The 19749-nt window shown below is 44.3% G+C and overlaps 1 protein-coding gene across 1 annotated transcript in view; it reads right to left on the bottom strand.

The window, feature by feature from the left end:
* Positions 1-438: 438 nt before the first annotated feature.
* DGKK (diacylglycerol kinase kappa) overlaps positions 439-19749 on the bottom strand; it is a 114762-nt gene continuing 95451 nt past the window's right edge. The window contains exons 13-22 of the mRNA XM_018043624.1: positions 17947-18043; positions 17570-17677; positions 16824-16937; positions 16342-16476; positions 12441-12601; positions 11609-11750; positions 10302-10388; positions 6640-6750; positions 2387-2510; positions 439-910 (exon numbers count right to left, since the gene is read on the bottom strand). Of these exons, the coding sequence (XP_017899113.1) occupies positions 831-910; positions 2387-2510; positions 6640-6750; positions 10302-10388; positions 11609-11750; positions 12441-12601; positions 16342-16476; positions 16824-16937; positions 17570-17677; positions 17947-18043 (1159 nt within the window). The 3' untranslated portion in view covers positions 439-830. The remainder of the gene's footprint in view (positions 911-2386; positions 2511-6639; positions 6751-10301; positions 10389-11608; positions 11751-12440; positions 12602-16341; positions 16477-16823; positions 16938-17569; positions 17678-17946; positions 18044-19749) is intronic.

Here is a 19749-nt window from a genome sequence, read left to right as displayed (position 1 = left end):
TCTATACATGACTATACTGCAGCACAGCAGCAAAACATTTAGTTAAAAAATCCAGCAAGAATGCAGCAAAACACTCCATGGAGGCATGCAGGCTAGGATGAAGGCAGTAGGAGGGGAGCCTGTATGGTTGCCATAGGGGTGAGTTCCAGCAAATGGGCGGCCCACCCAGCCACCAGAGCACCACCTGGACATGTGCAAAGACATACACGTGCACATGGAAAAACAGAATGGTTTTGCAGAGAGAGCAGTCACCACAAGAAAAGATCTCACATGGTCATTGTAACAGGCAACTGCACAAGCCCCCATGACCTAGTTCTCATTTTAATAAGTCAACTAGTAGAGACCTCCTGAAGTTACAAGTTGCAATTGGCAGGGATTGGGGGAGAAACACCACCACACCTGGCTTTCCTGACCCCTCTCCTCACCTCCCTGAGAGTATTTCTTTCATTCATTTCCTAGCATCAGCAGTTTTTCTGCCAGTCAGAGAAAAACATTCCCCAACTCCCTGAAAAAGTGAACTCCCTTGAATCCTTTGCAGATCCTAGGCCATTCACAAAAAGCATATCTCAATTAAATATTGTAGTTGCTCAAGATGCACGAAGAGAACTGAACAAGACAACTCGGAACAAGAATCTTTGGCCAATGAGAAAATGTAAACCTCTAAGGAGACCTGATTGAGTCCAGACAAAAATGTATTAGTGTAAAGATTTGGAGGATCTTTCTTGGTGGTGCTCATGTTTGTTCTGAAATAATTTAGTCTAGCCTGTATTGAGGTTTCAAGAGTTTTTAGTAGAATCCTAAATGTTGTGAGTTCTTCCATCTTTCCAGGATTATAGTTGAGATCCTGATGGTGTTGGAGAATCATCATATTTTGCTTCATCTTCATGATGTCTGTGATGCCACAAATTTCCTTTAGAGAAAAAAAGCAAATATAGAAACAAAGAGGTTAGCACATTGCCAGCCTAAATGTAGGGACCCTAAAGAGAGCAAACAGTCTTTTAGGAGACACTCATTTGTTCATATTGTCTCAGCCATCTCTGAGTCATCTTAGAAAACCAGCTAATACCATGCAAGCCAAACACAGATGGGATGAGTTCTTAGAACCTGATGACCCATGAAACTGCTATTGACCCCTTCTGAGTATTCAGAAAGACTCTCAAGCACCATGGGTCTCCTGGCTGGCAGATTCTTTGGGACTCAACATAGCTGGACCAAACACAACTTGATCCAGGAAATTCTCTCTTGGCATCTGTGCAAATCTCAAAAAACAAAAAACTACCACCCTCCATCCTTTTTCCCCTATGTCCACCATTGTTATCTCTCTCAAGCTTCCAGGTCATCTAGGCTCAAAATTTAGGAGAGACCATTGACGTCAGAATTGGCATAACTGACAACTCTAAGGGAACATTCTTTTGAGTTCCACTGACATATCAAGAACATTTAAGTCCAATTCTGAAGAAGTGCTCAGTCGCTTCAGTCATGTCTGACTCTTTGCGACCCTATGGACTGTAGCCCGCCATGCTCCTCTTATTTCCTGGGCAAGAATACTTGAGTGGGTTCCCATGACCTCCTCCAGGGGATCTTCCCAACCCAGGGACCAAACCCATGTCTCTTGTGTCTCCTGCATTGGCAGGTGGCTTCTTTATCACTGTGCCACCTGGGAAGCCTGTATTTTGAAGAAGAGGTGGAACCAAAATTCAAATAATGAAACAAAGTTTGCATTTCCAGGGACTGACTATAACAGATACAGAATAGGAGTGTTTAGATAGATCATGAAAACTGTTCCTGATACTGTAGGTGCCCATACCGACACGACACTCTCAACCCATGTCAAATAATACTGCTTTCTGGAGCAGGACCAGAAGCTTGTAGTTGTATTTGACTGGGAAAGATATCTAAATGTGACTATTTTGCAATACTTTATCAACAAAGAAAGGAATGAATCATGTGGAAAGTTAACTGCTTATTCTCATTTTTTCCTCTGCAGCTGTTTACATCACAGAGACTGCACCGTAAGGTTGCCGCTCAGGCTCTCTTCTTGTCAGTGTCCATAACCACTTGCTTTTTTCCTTAAAGGTCTGTCTTTTCTTTTGGTCACACTGCACAACACGTGGGATCTTAGTTGCCCAACCAGGGATCAAGCCTGTGCCTCCTGCAGTGGAAGTATGGAGTCCTAACCACTGGACTGTCAGGGAAGTCCCTCCATATCACTTTCTAACTCATACCTTATCCAAGAGACTTCTTGGCATCACCTGAAGTTGGCTCCCAGCTGGCTGCCTCCTCCATTACCACTGTACCTGCACACATTTCTAATGTGAGCTTCAGGTCTTTGGGAGGGAGGGACCCAGGCTGCTGGGAGGTCTTCATGACCTTGGGGGAAACTTACCAATAAAACCTGGGATGCCTTGGCCTGATTTAGGCTTGTATTCCTCTTCTGACTTCTTTTTCCCCAATTTGGGGAACTTAACTTTCAATCTGAAGCTTTTGCTGTCAGTGTCTGAGGACTTTTCCTAGCAAGGCATGACAAAAGGAAGGTCAAAATGTTAGTTGCCTAATAGAAACAATTCTTAGAGACTTGGAGAGATGGTGAACAAGGATGGCTGCAGGAAGCTGGCCAATCTGCTATCTATTCAGGTGTGGGAGACATCCCTACTCACTAGTACCATACCTGAGAAGGGATCTGGTCTTTACCAAGATCCTACTCTGTGCCAGGTGCTTTGCTAAATGCTTTAATGTGTGTGTGGTCAGTCGCTCAGTCATGTCCAACTCTTTGTGACCCCCATGGACTATTGCCCTACCGGGTTCCTCTGTCCATGATATTTTCCAGGCAAGAAATACTGGAGTGGGTAGCCATTCCCTTCTCCATAGGATCTTCCTGACCCAGGGATAGAACCTGGGTTTCCTGAATTGCTGTCGGATTCTTTACCACTGAGCCACCTGGGAAACCCCTAGCCCCTAAATGAATGCTCTCATATGTATTACTGCTCTTCTGAATTGCCTTTCAGAAGAAACCTAAAGTAAGGGCATAGGACCTTCCCTTTCAACCAAAGCTCTGGAAAGCCCAATGAATAACTGACTCTCCTCCTGCTTTTCCCCATCAAAGTGGATCTGCATCTTCTGTGGCATTAAGGCAAGCAAGGTGGGTGTTAGGTGAATGATCAACGTCTTCCTGCCTTTCTTTCAATCTACTCTGCCCTTCTTTAGAGCCTCATTTCTTCATCTTTATGGAAATACTGAAGTCTAGAAAATAGATTATGCCCAGACAAGGCAAATTCAAATATTGAGACCTCAGAACACGGACTGTTTGTCTTAGTTCTCTCAACATCCAGTCTGTCTGTCTAGGTCAGGGGCTTGGTGCTAGATAGTTGAACTGAGGAAGGAACTCTACTACAAGAGTTTGCTTCATTATCTGCATAACAGCATGTTTTCCCCAGAGGGCTGCTGGTCAAGAGCAGCAAAGGCATATGATAAAGTTATTAAATCATTTAAGACCTGAATTTGCCTATGGCTTTTTCACTTAAGTTCAGTTCAGTTCAGTCGCTCAGTCGTGTCCGACTCTTTGCGACCCCATGAATTGCAGCACGCCAGGCCTCCCTGTCCATCACCAACTCCTGGAGTTCACTCAAATTCATGTCCATTGAGTCGGTGATGCCATCCAGCCATCTCATCCTCTGTCAGCCCCTTCTCCTCTTGCCCCCAATCCCTCCCAGCATCAGAGTCTTTTCCAATGAGTCAACTCTTCGCATGAGGTGGCCAAAGTACTGGAGTTTCAGCTTTAGCATCATTCCTTCCAAAGAACACCCAGGACTGATCTCCTTTAGAATGGACTGGTTGGATCTCCTTGCAGTCCAAGGGACTCTCAAGAGTCTTCTCCAACACCGCAGTTCAAAAGCATCAATTCTTTGGCGCTCAGCTTTCTTTACAGTCCAACTCTCACATCCATACATGACCACTGGAAAAACCATAGCCTTGATTAGATGGACCTTTCTTGGCAAAGTAATGTCTCTGCTTTTCAATATGCTATCTAGGTTGGCCATAACTTTCCTTCCAAGGAGTAAGCGTCTTTTAATTTCATGGCTGCAATCGCCATCGGCAGTGATTTTGGAGCCCCCCAAAATAAAGTCTGACACTGTTTCCACTGTTTCCCCATCTATTTCCCATGAAGTGATGCGACCAGATGCCATGATCTTCGTTTTCTGAATGTTGAGCTTTAAGCCAACTTTTTCACTCTCCTCTTTCACTTTCATCAAGAGGCTTTTTAGTTCCTCTTCACTTTCTGCCATAAGGGTTGTGTCATCTGCATATCTGAGGTTATTGATATTTCTCCTGGCAATCTTGATTCCAGCTTGTGCTTCATCCAGCCCAGCGTTTCTCATGATGTACTCTGCATATAAATTAAATAAGCAGGGTGACAATATACAGCCTTGACATACTCCTTTTCCTATTGGGAACCAGTCTGTTGTTCCATGTCCAGTTCTAACTGTTGCTTCCTGACCTGCATATAGGTTTCTCAAGAGGCAGGTCAGGTGGTCTGGGATGCCCATCTTTTTCAGAATTTTCCACAGTTTATTGTGATCCACACAGTCAAAGGCTTTGGCATAGTCAATAATGCAGAAATAGATGTTTTTCTAGAACTCTCTTGCTTTTTCGATGATCCAGTGGATGTTGGCAATTTGATCTCTGGTTCCTCTGCCTTTTCTAAAATCAGCTTGAACATCAGGAAGTTCACGGTTCACATATTGCTGAATCCTGGCTTGGAGAATTTTGAGCATTACTTTACTAGTGTGTGAGATGAGTGCAATTGTGCAGTAGTTTGAGCATTCTTTGGCATTGCCTTTCTTTGGGATTGGAATGAAAACTGACCTTTTCCAGTCCTGTGGCTACTGCTGAGCTTTCCAAATTTGCTGACATATTGAGTGCAGCACTTTCACAGCATCATCTTTCAGGACTTGAAATAGCTCAACTGGAATTCCATCACCTCTACTAGCTTTGTTTGTAGTGATACTTCTTAAGGCCCACTTAACTTCACATTCTAGGATGTCTGGCTCTAGGTGAGTGATCACACCATCGTGATTATCTTAGTCATGAAGATCTTTTTTGTACAGCTCTTCTTTGTATTCTTGCCACCTCTTCTTAATATCTTCTGCTTCTGTTAGGTCCATACCATTTCTGTCCTTTATCGAGCCCATCTTTGCATGAAATGTTCCCTTGGTATCTCTAATTTTCTTGAAGAGATCTCTAGTCTTTCCCATTCTGTTGTTTTCCTCTATTTCTTTGTATTGATCGCTGAGGAAGGGTTTCTTTTCTCTTCTTGCTATTCTATGGAACTCTGCATTCAGATGCTTATATCTTTCCCTTTCTTCTTTGCTTTTCACTTCTCTTCTTTTTACAGCTATTTGAAAGGCCTCCCCAGACAGCCATTTTGCTTTTTTCCATTTCTTTTCCATGGGGATGGTCTTTATCCCTGTCTCCTGTACACTATCACGAACCTCTGTCCATAGTTCATCAGGCACTCTATCTATCAGATCTAGTCCCTTAAATCTATTTCTCACTTCCACTGTATAATCATAAGGGATTTTATTTAGGTCATACCTGAATGGTCTAGTGGTTTTCCCTACTTTCTTCAATTTAAGTCTGAATTTGGCAATAAAGAGTTCATGATCTGAGCCACAGTCAGCTCCCGGTCTTGTTTTGCTGACTGTATAGATCTTCTCCATCTTTGGTTGCAAAGAATATAATCAATCTGATTTTGGTGTTTTTGCTTAAATGGTAGCCTAATTGCTGCACTAGTCCAAATCCTTGTATGGCTTGCTCACATTCATATAACTGGTATATAAAGTCAGAAGACAGGTATAATGAGCAGAATAAATAAGGATTCCTACACAGTGTTGAAATGAGCAATTCCATGGTAGAGAAGTTTAAAGAAAAACCCTGTCAGACCATAATGGGGGTAACTTACCTGGTGATAGGTAGACATCTTTCAGTCATTTGATTTATCAAATGCACTATTTTTCCATCTCAGAAAAGCACTCAGAATTGTCAAAAAATGACAACATCCCCAGAGCTATATTGTAGCCACTGCTGCCATGCTTGATTTTCTTTTAAGCCACACATGCGCTAGGGGAAGGCACTGAGAAAGCCTGCTTTCCTCCCAGAGTGGGAGGGACAGAAAGCAGCAAGGAGAGGTGATACTTGGTTGATTTAACCACGAGTATGGCCTGGGCACCAACCATTTAGAACAAATGTTGGCTGTAAACAACTGGTATTGGCCCTAATGGTATGTACCAGATGAAACTCAGTCCTGGTAGCAGGTACTAAGCAGGGGAGGGGAATTGTGGCCAGGAGAAAAGCACAAAAAAAGACCAATCTTGCTTATTCTTTTCCAATCTTCTCTACAGAGTGGTTCTTCTTTCTGGTTATGTTCCCACGGTCATCTAGTTTTTCAATGTGACTTCTGCCTTGTCCTGCCTACTTAAATGGAGAGGAGATGCAAGGAGGAGGCTCCATTAAGCTCAAGCTGAAAGCCACTACTGGTCTCCATCTGCTATATCAGTCATTGTGTCCTGGCTTACACTGGAAGGCAAAGCCCTCAGGAAGAACCCCTCTTTCCCTTTATTTCCCAATCCACAGGTCACATACCTCTGGGAAAAGGATTGAATTCATCCAGTCAATCTTGGACAGCTTTTCAAACTCCTTATTCATGGCATCCAGGGAAATTTTCAGTGTGGCCTCATATTCAGCATTTCTCAGCTGGTGAAAACAGGAAAAAGAGTGAGTATCCAATGCCTACCTAGTACTTCATAGACTCATGCCTTCTCCCCAACTCCCAGTCCCTGCCTAGTGGCCATTAGACCACAGGTTTCCAACTTTTATCTCCTTTGGTTCATAGGTTCACTGGAAAGTATACTCAGCCAGCTCTTGACTTTCTCAATAGGGAGATTCAGGAAAAAAAGTCAGATAGTGATGTTTTCCTTGGAGCTTGGCACACTCACAGTTTGCAAGCAGAGAGGCCCCTTGACCAGTATAAGTTAACACTGAGTTGTACCCCAATAGCTTAGGGTCCAGGATAAAGGTCCTACCCTTGATCCTCAAGGCTCTGGAGACATCTAAATGTCCTCATAATAATAGCTACCAATTTTTGAGCATATACTATATGCTAGGCACCATGCATACATGATTTCATTCCATTTTCTCAGTAGCTTGATAATACCTTATGATGTACTATTGTTCTCATTTTATAGGTAGAAAATTGAACTCGAGTTTAGTGCTCAAGATCGTATGACTAGACAGAAACCAGATCTATTTAACTCTATAGCCTATCCTCTATACCATACTATCCCAGAAAGGGTATGTGGGGTGGTTAGATATTAGGGTTGGGGGAGAATCTTTATTACCCAGTTACCATAATTTAAAGGCTGCTTTGTGAAGCAAGGGGGAGGGCTAGAGAGAGACAGGCTCAAAATTTCCCTTCCTGGCAAAGAAGAGAAATTCTCTCCAGGCTGTGCTTTTAGCCCCTAGCTATTCACTCTTAGTAAATAAGAAATAGTTTCAGATGGCTTGTCTCACAGGTTCAAGAAACAAAGCTTAAGTATCCCCCAGCACCCACAGGATGAACTCTGTATACTCCATGGAAGAGTTAAAATAGATTCTTCTAAAATCATCTCCAACTTAGAAGACCCAAGTTCCAGACCAACAACATGGGTGAGATAGTTCCTATTCCATTAGTGAGCTGGGAGGATAGATGCATGCCGATTTCATCAGCCCTGATGTCCTTTCCAGCTCACCTAACTTGCCTTCATCTCTCCTCCCTGGCATGTGCTCTACTTTCAATCTTGTACTTATGTGGCTTCTTGCTGTGCATGGGCCACCCTTAAGTGGAACCTGGCCAACTATCACAAATGAGTGGCAGGTGAATGAGTGGGGGGGTGGGATTGGAGGTTATGACCAATCATGATGGGATATGAGAGGGTGACCAAGTCATGCTGACAAATCATCTCCTGCTTTTGCTTTACAACTAATGAGTTAGGATAGTACAGGGCAGCCCAGGTGCACAGGACACGTGTGTGCATGTGGTGGGCTGGGCATTGGTGGTGACAGGCAGACACGCCCTCACTTGAGGGTAAGGGGGAGGGGCAGGGGTCCTTGGGGGCATACTTACAAGCAATGCTCCAAAGGGGTTTGGTAGGCAAACCCACAGCCACAGAGTAAAATGAGGAGCTGGGGCCTTAGAAAATGATTCCTGATCATAATAGGAGAGGAGTAAAATGGCTTCCTAAGAGCTTCCTATTTTGGCACCTAGAGAATCAGGCTCTGAAAAATAGTATGTGGGTGGGCCTGAATCTCATGCTATATTCTCTTGTCCTTCTGGCTCCAAGAGAGACCTTGTCCAGGACTCTTCTCTGAGATAAATGTGCAAACTGACTCAGGGGACTGTGTTGCTCACTTCTTGTTCCTGTTCGAACACATCGGTAAGTCAGTTTGCCAAATAAGGGAAGTTGGAGTTACTGGGTGGGATTTTCTTCATCAAAAGGCTACAACCCTCTCCCAACACTGAGCTCCTTATTGTCCTCCTCCTTCAAAGGGAGAAATAACAACATTCAAATGAAATAAACCTTATGTCCATGACACCTTCATGATATGGCCTTTCTTAGCTTCCATTTGCACCCAGGTCTCATTTGGATGTTTGTGTGTGTGTGGGTCCTTACCAGGTTCTTTATTAAGTGTGGTATGTGCTTGGTTTGGGTTGTTGGCTGGTATAAATCAATTTTCATGAGCCCATGAGCCTCAAGAAAGCCTGAGTGCCAGTGAGAGACCAGGCTCCCATATTTCCTGCTGCCCAAATTGGCAAGGTCATTGAGCTCTATCTATATATAGAAGGTACTCCTGGTGCTGTCTCTAAAGGCTGAAACTCTAGCCTGGGGCTCAGATGTTGGGACAGTCTGGCCTGATTGTCTTTGCCACTCTGCCACCTGTGCAGTGTGCCAATTAGATGTGCAAATGGAAGGGGGAAGTGGATGCACTTCTTTCAAAATCAACTCACAGGCCCCTCTTCAAATAAACCTTAATTAGATGAGAGGCAAGAACAGCATCTTCCTCAGGGCCTTAGCAGTGAAACTCAAAGTGGGGTGGTCATGTTCAGTTGACTCATTAGCGCACATTCACCAGGTGTGCCTATGGGCTTTGCAGTATGAGAAATAGCAACTCTTGTTGTAGCTCAAAAACTGAGCCTCAGTCCATTTTCCCTAACACTGATAAAATCTACCATCTGTCAAGCTGCTAGGCAGAGCTAGGCACTTAATAAACAGTAGTTTGTTTAATCCTGACAACAACCTGGAGAGGTAGAGATTACAATCCCTATTTTGTAGGTTGGGAAACAGAGGTGAAGTTACCTCACATAGATACTGTTATGGATTCATTTGTGTTCCCTCCAGAAAGATATCTTGAAATCCTAACTTTCAGTACCTCAACTATTGGGAAATAGGGTCACTGAAGATGTAATTACTGAGATCATTGGCCTGGTCTGGACCCTGGTGTAGGGTTGGCCCTCATCCAGTATGACTGGTGTCCTTTAAGGAGACGGCCATGGGAAGACAGAGAGAGCACCATGTGAATATGGAGGACTGGAGCAATGCATCTATATTACAAGCCAAGGAATGGTCCAAACACTGCCAACAAATCACCAGGAGCTAGGAAGAGGCAAGGAAGGATTTCCCTACAAGTTTCAGAGGGAACATATAACCCTGCTGACACCTTGATTTCAGGCTGCTAGCCTGCAGAACAGTGAAACAATGACTTTCTGTTGTCCAAAGTCACCCAGGCTTCAGTGTATGTTACAGCATCCTTAGGAAATTAATACAGTTAGTAACTGGCAGATTTGAACTCAGAGACTGCCAATTTTCCCCACTATTCCTTATTCTCTTCCCACATGGTGAAAGACGTATTATGGAAACTCGGGAGACACAGAGCAGCTCAAAAGAGCTCACCCTTTTCTACTGAAGCTGTATTGGGTATAATGAGAACACCCTACTTCTGTTTGGTCTCGTATGGACCTAAGAGACATTTGCCAAAGAACAGGGGGAGATTTTTCTTCAAGGATATGATAGTTCCTATGGACTCGCATAATTTATGAAGTGACAAGATCAATGATAACTCTAGGTGAGGATGACACAGCAGGAACTGCCAGATAAACACGTGGGCAAAATGCTCCTACATGTTTTCCAATGCCCTAGAACCAAGTGCAGACTGTGACCAACTTCAGATGGGATACATTGCCCTCCCTTGTTCCAAACCCATCCACTCACCAAGTTTTCATCCAGGAAAGCTTTGGTGTCATCGTAGAGCCCTTTAAGACTAAATGTAACATCTACTGCATCATTTCTGGTTAAAGTCTGAGAGGAGAAGAAAAGAAAGGAAGGGAAAGGACAAAGACAAAGTTGCTGGTTAGTAAGCATGCAACTGGCTTTTCTATGGGAAGGTAGGGGCAGGCTAGTAGGATGTGGCTGTAAGTAAAACAGCAACCAGTCAAAACTGATGCCAGCTATCAACTATAAGTGCAGCTGTACTGGTGTGTCCTATGTAGCAACATAGGACAACTTTGCATTTATCATCACTGATTGAGTACTTTGGGTATAGGGAAACACAAAATATGCAAACCGGACGTAAGTTTGAGGCCACTTCTTGCCACTAGCTGCTGCTGCTGCTAAGTTGCTTCCATCACGTCCGACTCTGTGCGACCCCATAGACAGCAGCCCACCAGGCTCCACCGTCCCTGGGATTCTTCAGGCAAGAACACTGGAGTGGGTTGCCATTTCCTTCTCCAATGCATGAAAGTGAAAAGTGAAAGTGAAGTCGCTCAGTCGTGTCCGACTCTTAGCGACCCCATGGACTGCAGCCCACCAGGCTCCTCCGCCCACGGGATTTTCCAGGCAAGAGTACTGGAGTGGGGTGCCATTGCCTTCTCCATGCCGCTAGCTAAAGCCACCTTTTCTAGGGAATGTGGAATTAGGCTTAACCATCTCTCTTCTTGAAACTCCAGGCCCATTCCAATGAAGATCTGGCCCCCCATAAATAGGTAGCCTATATTTTAGGAGACCCTGATCCTGCATGTGGCCCTTTTGTATGGTTTTTCTTAGCATAAAGTTACTTTTTACAAACATCACTTAAAAATCTTCTGCCAGTGGCTCAAGTCACGAGATGGCACATTTAACATCGAGCATCCTAATCTGGACCTTTCCCTCAAGAGGAAAACCAAAGAAACCTGAGTTCAGGTTTCAATGACAAGTATCACCTTAACAGGTTATACAGGGATCCACCTGGGATGAGGAAGGGCCAAAGCCAAGTTCCTCTCCATTCACAGGCTATTTCTCCTTGAGACCACTGTAGCAGATAGCTCTCAGGCTGATGAAGTCTGCTATGGGATTCTCCCAGTAGCCACTCTGAACCTGTAACAAGTCAAGGAATATTTGCCTCCCTTTCTACTCCATCCATCAGTTTCCTGCCATGTTATTTGCTCGGGTTTTCTATCTAGCCTCTGGTTCCTCTTCCTTCCCTTCTATCCCCTTTCCTATTTGGTTTACTCCTTTCCTTCATCTGCCCCTTCCTTCCTTACCTCAATGGGAGTGCAGGAAGCTGCAGCTGTCTCATTGCCACTCTCCTGTTTGTAAAATACTTCATTTAGGGTGTTAGCACTGGCATTCACAGAATCCATGAGGACAGACACATGCTGGTGGACCTTGCTCAGGTCAGTAAGTCTGTAATAAAGCAAGGAGAGATAAACAAGTCTAGAGTTCTGAAGGACTTCTGGTCTGAGGTACTTGTGAGGGTTAGGATTAAAAGTAAAAATGAAAGCTCTGAGTACCTGAATTGTATTCTTTACTCCCTCCTGTTATTTCTACTCGTTTCTAGGTAGCCACTTATGCCAGAAAATATTTCTACTCTTCTGTAGGTATTCACTTTTGTCCATCCTTTTTTGGGGGACCTTAGTTCCCCAACCAGGGGTTGAACCCCGGGTCCTGGCAGTGAAAGCACCAAGTCCTAACCACTGGACTGCCAGGGAATTCCCACTTTGTCCATCCTAATCTTACCTGAATTAGATACTAGGTACTTTGGAAGAGTGGGAGGCTAGAATAGAGGAAGGAGCTGATTCCAGAAATTCTAAGGCCTTCCTGATATTTAAGGCCAAGGATAAACATTTTAAATTCTGTTGGGTCTGGGGGAGCAGGAAGAGATCAAAATTCGTCTTTGGACTTAATGGGAGAAGTCCAAGTTGACTACAAAGACTATTTCCTGTCTGGATTGTTAGGGTCCCTTTCAATCCTCAGAGCTCTGGGCAAGACTCCTTTCTGAGGTCATGCTCTCCAGTAGCCTACAGACACAAGTTGGCTTCTTCTCCTCATCCCTTCTTGGGATTTCCAGGCCTGTATCTGGGCCAGACCACTTACCTGCTGATGAGGTCTTCTGCAAGCCGAGTTAAGTGCTGCATCTGGGCATACTCCTCATCAGAGAGGCTATCTTGAGATTCCTGGGAATCCAGCTGGGGTTGAGAGGCAGCTTGGATTTCAGAATGCTTGCACTCCCACATTTTCATTGAGTTCTCAAAGTCCTGGAAATGAAGACAGTGGCAGATCCTAATGACTGCTGTTAGCTAAGAGAGCACATGACAGGTCTGTCTGTGAGTCTGATATGTGTGGGTCAAGGGGAATGAGGGCCCCACATATTCCCCCATACACCCATCTCCACACTTTATACATCTGTCCAACATTTTATTCAATGTCTTTAATACTAAGCACTTTTAGTTTTGTTGTTGTTTTTACTGTTACAATGCCAAGTCTTGGGACAAGATGCTTGAATCAGACAGATGTCTGTCTTCCAGAAGCTTCTATAGGAAGGCATCATGATCAGTAAGACAGTGGAGCCCATTTCATGCTCCCTTCTTTGCCAAATCTAGGCAATATGTGCTGATGGATTTTAGAGCCAGATTTAATTTTAGATCTAATTTAATTTTGAATTGTGCTTCTGTCATTCACTAGTCATGTGACTTTTAGAAAAGTATTTAACCTCTCTGGTCCTTATTTTCCTCACCTGTAAAATGGGAATAAGTGTATCTACCTCATAGAAAGAGGAGAGTGAAAAAGTTGGCTTAAAGCTCAACATTCAGAAAACGAAGATCATGGCATCCAGTCCCATCACTTCATGGCAAATAGATGGGGAAACAGTGGAAACAGTGTCAGACTTTATTTTTGTGGGCTCCAAAATCACTGCAGAAGGTGACTGCAGCCATGAAATTAAAAGATGCTTACTCCTTGGAAGAAAAGTTATGACTAACCCAGATAGCATGTAGAAAAGCAGAGACATTACTTTGTCAACAAAGGTCCATCTAGTCAAGGCTATGGTTTTTCCAGTGGTCATGTATGGATGTGAGAGTTGGGCCATAAAGAAAGCTGAGCGCCAAAGAACTGTTGCTTTTGAACTGTGGTGTTGACGGAGAAGACTCTTGGGAGTCCCTTGAACTGCAAGGAGATCCAACCAGTCCATCCTACAGGAGATCAGTTCTGGGTGTTCACTGGAGGGACTGATGTTGAAACTCCAATACTTTGGCCACCTGATGCGAAGAGCTGGCTCATTTGAAAAGACCCTGATGCTGGGAAAGATTGAGGGCAGGAGATCAAGGGGAAGACAGAGGATGAGATGGTTGGATGGCATCACCAACTCAATGGACATGAGTTTGGGTAAACTCTGGGAGTTGGTGATGGACAGGGAGGCCTGGCATGCTGTGGTTCATGGGGTCGCAAAGAGTCAGACATGACTGAGTGACTGAACTGAACTGAACTGAACCTCATAGACGGTTGAGAGGATATATTTGAGAGAATTTATGTAAAGTGCCCAACACAAAGCAGGTAGTTTATAAACTAGACATCCCATCCCTTCACTAGTGCTGTGTCTATGGACTGTGCATAAGCCACAGTGTAAGAAAGCCTGTAATCACTGAACACTGATCAATAATGGTTCCTTTCTAGCTTTAGGTGGTTTAGCTGAGGTGATATTTGTGAATGCAGTATTTTAAGATGCCGTGAAAGTAAAAGTCACTCTGTTGTGTCCAAATCTTTGTGACCCATGGACTATACAGTCCATGGAATTCTCCAGGCCAGAATACTGGAGTGAGTAGCTGTTCCCTTCTTCAGGGAATCTTCCCAACCCAGGGATTGAACCCAGGTCTCCCTCATTGCAGGCAGATTCTTTACCAATTGAGCTATCAGGGAAGCCCTTTAAGATGCCTTACCAATTCAGTTCAGTCTCTCAGTCATGGCCGACTCTTTGCAACCCCATGAATTGCAGCACGCCAGGCCTCCCTGTCCATCACCAACTCCCGGAGTTTACTCAAACTCACATCCATCGAGTTTGTGATGCCATCCAGCCATCTCATCCTCTGTCGTCCCCTTCTCCTCCTGCCCCCAGTCCCTCCCAGCATCAGAGTCTTTTCCAATGAGTCAACCCTTCTCATGAGGTGGCCAAAGTACTGGAGTTTCAGCTTTAGCATCACTCCTTCCAAAGAACACCCAGAACTGATCTCCTTTAGAATGGACTGGTTGGATCTCCTTGCAGTCCAAGGGACTCTCAAGAGTCTTCTCCAACACCACAGTTCAAAAACATCAATTCTTTGGCGCTCAGCTTTCTTCACAGTCCAACTCTCACATCCATACTTGACTACTGGAAAAACCATAGCCTTGACTAGACGGACCTTTGTTGGAAAAGTAATGTCTCTGCTTTTCAATATGCTGTCTAGGTTGGTCATAACTTTTCTTCCAAGGAGTACGTGTCTTTAATTTCATGGCTGCAGTCACCATCTGCAGTGATTTTGGAGCCCCCAAAATAAAATGTGACACTGTTTGCACTGTTTCCCCATCTATTTCCCATGAAATGATGGGACCAGATGCATGATCTTCGTTTTCTGAATGTTGAGCTTTAAGCCAACTTTTTCACTCTCCCCTTTCACTATCATCAAGAGGCTTTTTAGTTCCTCTTCACTTTCTGCCATAAGGGTTGTGTCATCTGCATATCTGAGGTTATTGATATTTCTCCCGGCAATCTTGATTCCAGCTTGTGCTTCATCCAGCTCAGCATTACTCATGATGTACTCTGCATATAAGCTAAATAAGCAGGGTGACAATATACAGCCTTGATGTACTCCTTTTCCTATTGGGAACCAGTCTGTTGTTCCCCATCCAGTTCTAACTGTTGCTTCCTGACCTGCATATAGGTTTCTCAAGAGGCAGGTCAGGTGGTCTGGGATTCCCATCTCTTTCAGAATTTTCCACAGTTTATTGTGATCCACACAGTCAAAGGCTTTGGCATAGTTAATAAAGCAGAAATAGATGTTTTTCTGGAACTCTCTTGCTTTTTCCATGATCCAGCAGATGTTGGCAATTTGATCTCTGGTTCCTCTGCCTTTTCTAAAACCAGCTTGAACATCAGGAAGTTCACAGTTCACGTATTGCTGAAGCCTGGTATGGAGAGTTTTGAGCATTACTTTACCAGCATGTGAGATGAGTGCAATTGTGTGGTAGTTTGAGCATTCTTTGGCATTGCCTTTCTTTGGGATTGGAATGAAAACTGACCTTTTCCAGTCCTGTGGCCACTGCTGAGTTTTCCAAATTTGCTGGCCTATTGAATGCAGCACTTTCACAGCATCATCTTTCAGGATTTGAAATAGCTCAACTGGAATTCCATTACCTCCACTACCTTTGTTTGTAGTGATGCTTTCCAAGGCCCACTTGACTTCACATTCCAAGATGTCTGGCTCTAGGTGAGTGATCACACCATTGTGATTATCTTGGTCATGAAGATCTTTTTTGTACAGTTCTTCTGTGTATTCTTGCCACCTCTTCTTAATATCTTCTGCTTCTGTTAGGACCATACCATTTGGAACCTAAAGATCCTATTCAATGAAGAATCTGTTGTTGAGGGAGCAGATTTCTCCATAACCACTGAAGTCTTTAGCTCTCTGTGCATTGTAAGAATGAGGACAACTTTGTTGAAAACCACAGGAGGCAGCTCCTTGTGTCACTCTCTTGGACAGTGCTTTGCAAGTGTCTCTATGTATGAGAGTATCTCAGAGAGCTTGTCTGCAAATGCAAGTTCCCAGGAAATACCCTTCCCCATTCTGATGCAGTGGGAACTTGTGGGGCATAGTAATGAGTATCTCTAACAGGCACCCAAGGTGACTCTGAGATGTCATGCAGACCTCCCTTTGAGAAATTCTGCCTGACTGGAAGCATTCAGTACTCAAGTGATAGCTGTAGATGAGACAGTGGAGGAGCCCAAGATGAGCCTTTCCTTTCTTACCCGATCTCTGGTCAACATCTGAGCAGTGTTCTTGTATCTAATCTTGATAAGGCCTGGCCTCTGAACCCAGGCCTCCCCATCCACCTGCACTGGGACACCTTCTTCACCATTGATAGTTATCATCACCTCACGGCACTGCCAGAGAAGAGGAGGAGGGAGAATGGGGAAGAAAAATCAGGCAATGAATATAGACTAATCTGATAATCTCACAGTCACAGCCTAAATGTGTATCTGAACAGGATCAGCAAAAATGTGAATCAGAGTATCCCAGGGAGGAAACATATGTTTGCTCTAGACTTTTTGCTCCTTTGGTCCCTACCACCTCTATTTCTAATCTCAGCCAGCACCTTGCTGCCTACCAGATACCCTACTCCCTCCACCCTGCCATTCTTATACCTGGTTAATTCCTGGGAGCACCCCACATCCTGTGTTGTAGCCACAGAGCTCAGACCCTTTCTGGTGCCCACCCAGCGTGTGCCTACCTGGGCGATGCGATGATGATGCAGGTTGATGATACGAGACATTGCCATCTGTACAGAACCAAAGATTGCCACTACTTCTAGCTTCCCATCATCTATCGCAGGAGCCTCATATTCCTGAAGAAAAAGAACTGTGTCACATATCTCACTTTTGAAGAACCACACTTTGTCACACGCAGGTATGCTTTGAAAGCTCATGGTAAAATTTTTTCTAGCTCATGAAGAGTGGAGAAACTACTACATTATAAAAAGGGGAAGGATGAGGTCAGGAAGCCAACTTGGGAGAAAGGCACTGAGCTCTAAACTCAGCTCCTTTTGAGATCACAACTCTTAGCTGGTTCCCTCCCTGTCCAATATAGCATCATAAATCCCCAAAGCCACTGGTCTCATGGCCTTCTTGGGTGAGCTCAGAGGAAAGGATTCATGACCAGTTTCTCAGGAGATTTTATTGACAGACCTCCTTAGTGAAAAGTTCATGATGCAGTCAGCCTTTCAAGGATCTGTCAGGCTTGAGAAATGGAAAATTCAAAGTCCATGCAACACGGAAGAATTGATCTGATCCTCAGGTTTTCAGTTGATTCTTGTGCTCTAGGGTGGTAATTGCCTTAAATATACTCATCATACAGCTGCTAATAATGGTCCCCAGCCTGCCTCCTTTTCCCCCACACTCCAGTCAGTTCAGCTCTCCTTCTGATAGACTTTAGAGGAGTCAAGATTTTCTCCCTCCCCATTCCCTGTTCCATACTCACTGTGGTTGCCGTGCTGCTTCCCCAAAAGTTGATGCCTCCGGCATAGCTGGTAATGTTGAGCACTACAATGCCTTGCAGATTTGGCAAGGAGATGGCCTCTCCATCACACTGCAAGAAAAGAATAGCCCTTATTGGCTGGCTCTTCAGATACCAGTGTGAAGGGATATTTACAGACATGGGGGAAGGGCTCTGTCTTCTCGCCATGCTATCATTTTCTCATCCATAAAATGGAAACCTATCTTCATGCTTTCCTCCCATGAGTGAGGATCAGAGTTAAAGCTTGAGAAGAACTAAGGATAAAGAGGGAAGCTGGTTCTCAAGGTCATGATATGTCCTTTCTTCACGCCCAGGAAGGATCATCCTCTTTTTCCACTGACCTCCAGGTGCACTCGTTCTTCCAGTTTCCTGTAAGAGCGCTGAAAGAGTTCCTTGCTTCCCAGAAGGCCATACCACATCTTGTTCTTAAAGCGGCTACTACAGGGAGATAAAGGTAGAGAAAGATAGTCAGAGGGTGAATAATATAAAGGTAAACGGATGAAGAAAAGTAAGACAAGATGCTATCTTATTCCTCAAGTGCCTTGTTATAGGGAGGAGTCATGGTAACGTGACACAAGAGGGAATGCTAGGATAGTGTAACTGGAATCCTTATTCATACACCAGCTGTAATGGGTTCCTGGGTGTCCTTGAGACCTCAGCATCCCATTGATTTGTCACTTGCTGTTGATATTGGTTCAGTTTTGCAAGAGATAGGCTATATTTAAAAATAAGGCTCATAAAAAGCTGTGAGCATAACTGGCTTGTACGTGTTAAGTCACTTCAGTTGTTTCTGACTCTTTGCAATCCTTTGAACAGTAGCCCACCAGCTTCCTCTGTCCACGAGGTTCTCCAGGCAAAAATACTTGAGTGGGTTACCATGCCCTCCTCCAAGGGATCTTCCTGAACCTGGGATCGAGCCTGCTTCTCTTATGTCTCCTGCATTGGTTTCTCTACCACTTGCATCACCTAGGAAGCCCACCTGGCTGGTACATACCAGCAAGTGCCACTCTGGGAGATCAAGATTTTAGCCTCTTGGAATCAATTTCATTTGAAATATGTGACAGACTGCAGTTTCTTTGAAGCATAACTTTTCTGGCAAAGTGGAGGGATTTTGTAAGACCTGTATCTCAAAGACTTCAGTTCAGTTCAGTTGCTGAGTCATGTCTGACTCTTTGAGAACCCATGGACTGCAACACGCCAGGCTTCCCTGCTGCTGCTGCTGCTGCTAAGTCGCTTCAGTCATGTCCGACTCTGTGTGACCCCATAGACGGCAGCCCACCAGGCTTCGCCATCCCTGGGATTCTCCAGGCAAGAATGCTGGAGTGGGTTGCCATTTCCTTCTCCAATGCATGAAAGTGAAAAATGAAAGTGAAGTCGCTCAGTCGTGTCTGACTCTTCGTGACCCCATGGACTGCAGCCCACCAGGCTCCTCTGTCCATGGGATTTTCCAGGCTTCCCTATCCATCACCAAATTCTGGGGCTTACTCAAACTCATGTCCATCGAGTCAGTGATGCTATATTCAACCATCTCATCCCCTTCTCCTGCCTTCAATCTTTCCCAGGATCAGGGTCTTTTCAAATGAGTCAGTTCTTTGCATCAGGTGGCCAAAGTATCAGAGTTTCAGCTTTCAGCATCATTCCTTCCAATGAATATTCAAGATTGATTTCCTTTAGGATGGACTGGCTGGATCTCCTTGCAGTTCAAGGGACTCTCAAGAGTCTTCTCCAATACCACAGTTCAAAAGCATCAATTCTCTGGCACTCAGCTTTCTTTACAGCCCAACTCTCACATTCATACATGACTACTGGAAAAATCACACCTTTGACTAGATGGACCTTTGTCGGCAAAGTAATGTCTCTGCTTTTTAGTATGCTGTCTAGGTTTGTCATAGATTTTCTTCCAAGGGGCAAGCACCTTTTAATTTCATGGCTGCGGTCACCATCTGCAGTGATTTTGGAGCCCAAGAAAATAAAGTCTGACACTGTTTTCATTGTTTCCCCATCTATTTGCCATGAAGTGATGGGACCGGATACCATGATCTTCGTTTTCTGAATGTTGAGTTTTAAGCCAGCTTTTTCACTCTCTTCTTTCACTTTCATCAAAAGGCTCTTTAGTTCTTCTTCACTTTCTCCCATAAGGATGG

This window comes from Capra hircus (assembly GCF_001704415.2).
Source record: "Capra hircus breed San Clemente chromosome X unlocalized genomic scaffold, ASM170441v1, whole genome shotgun sequence".
NCBI classification, from domain to species: domain Eukaryota; kingdom Metazoa; phylum Chordata; class Mammalia; order Artiodactyla; family Bovidae; genus Capra; species Capra hircus.
The sequence above is the reverse complement of the archived record's forward strand: the minus strand, read 5'-3'. Positions and strand labels throughout refer to the sequence as shown.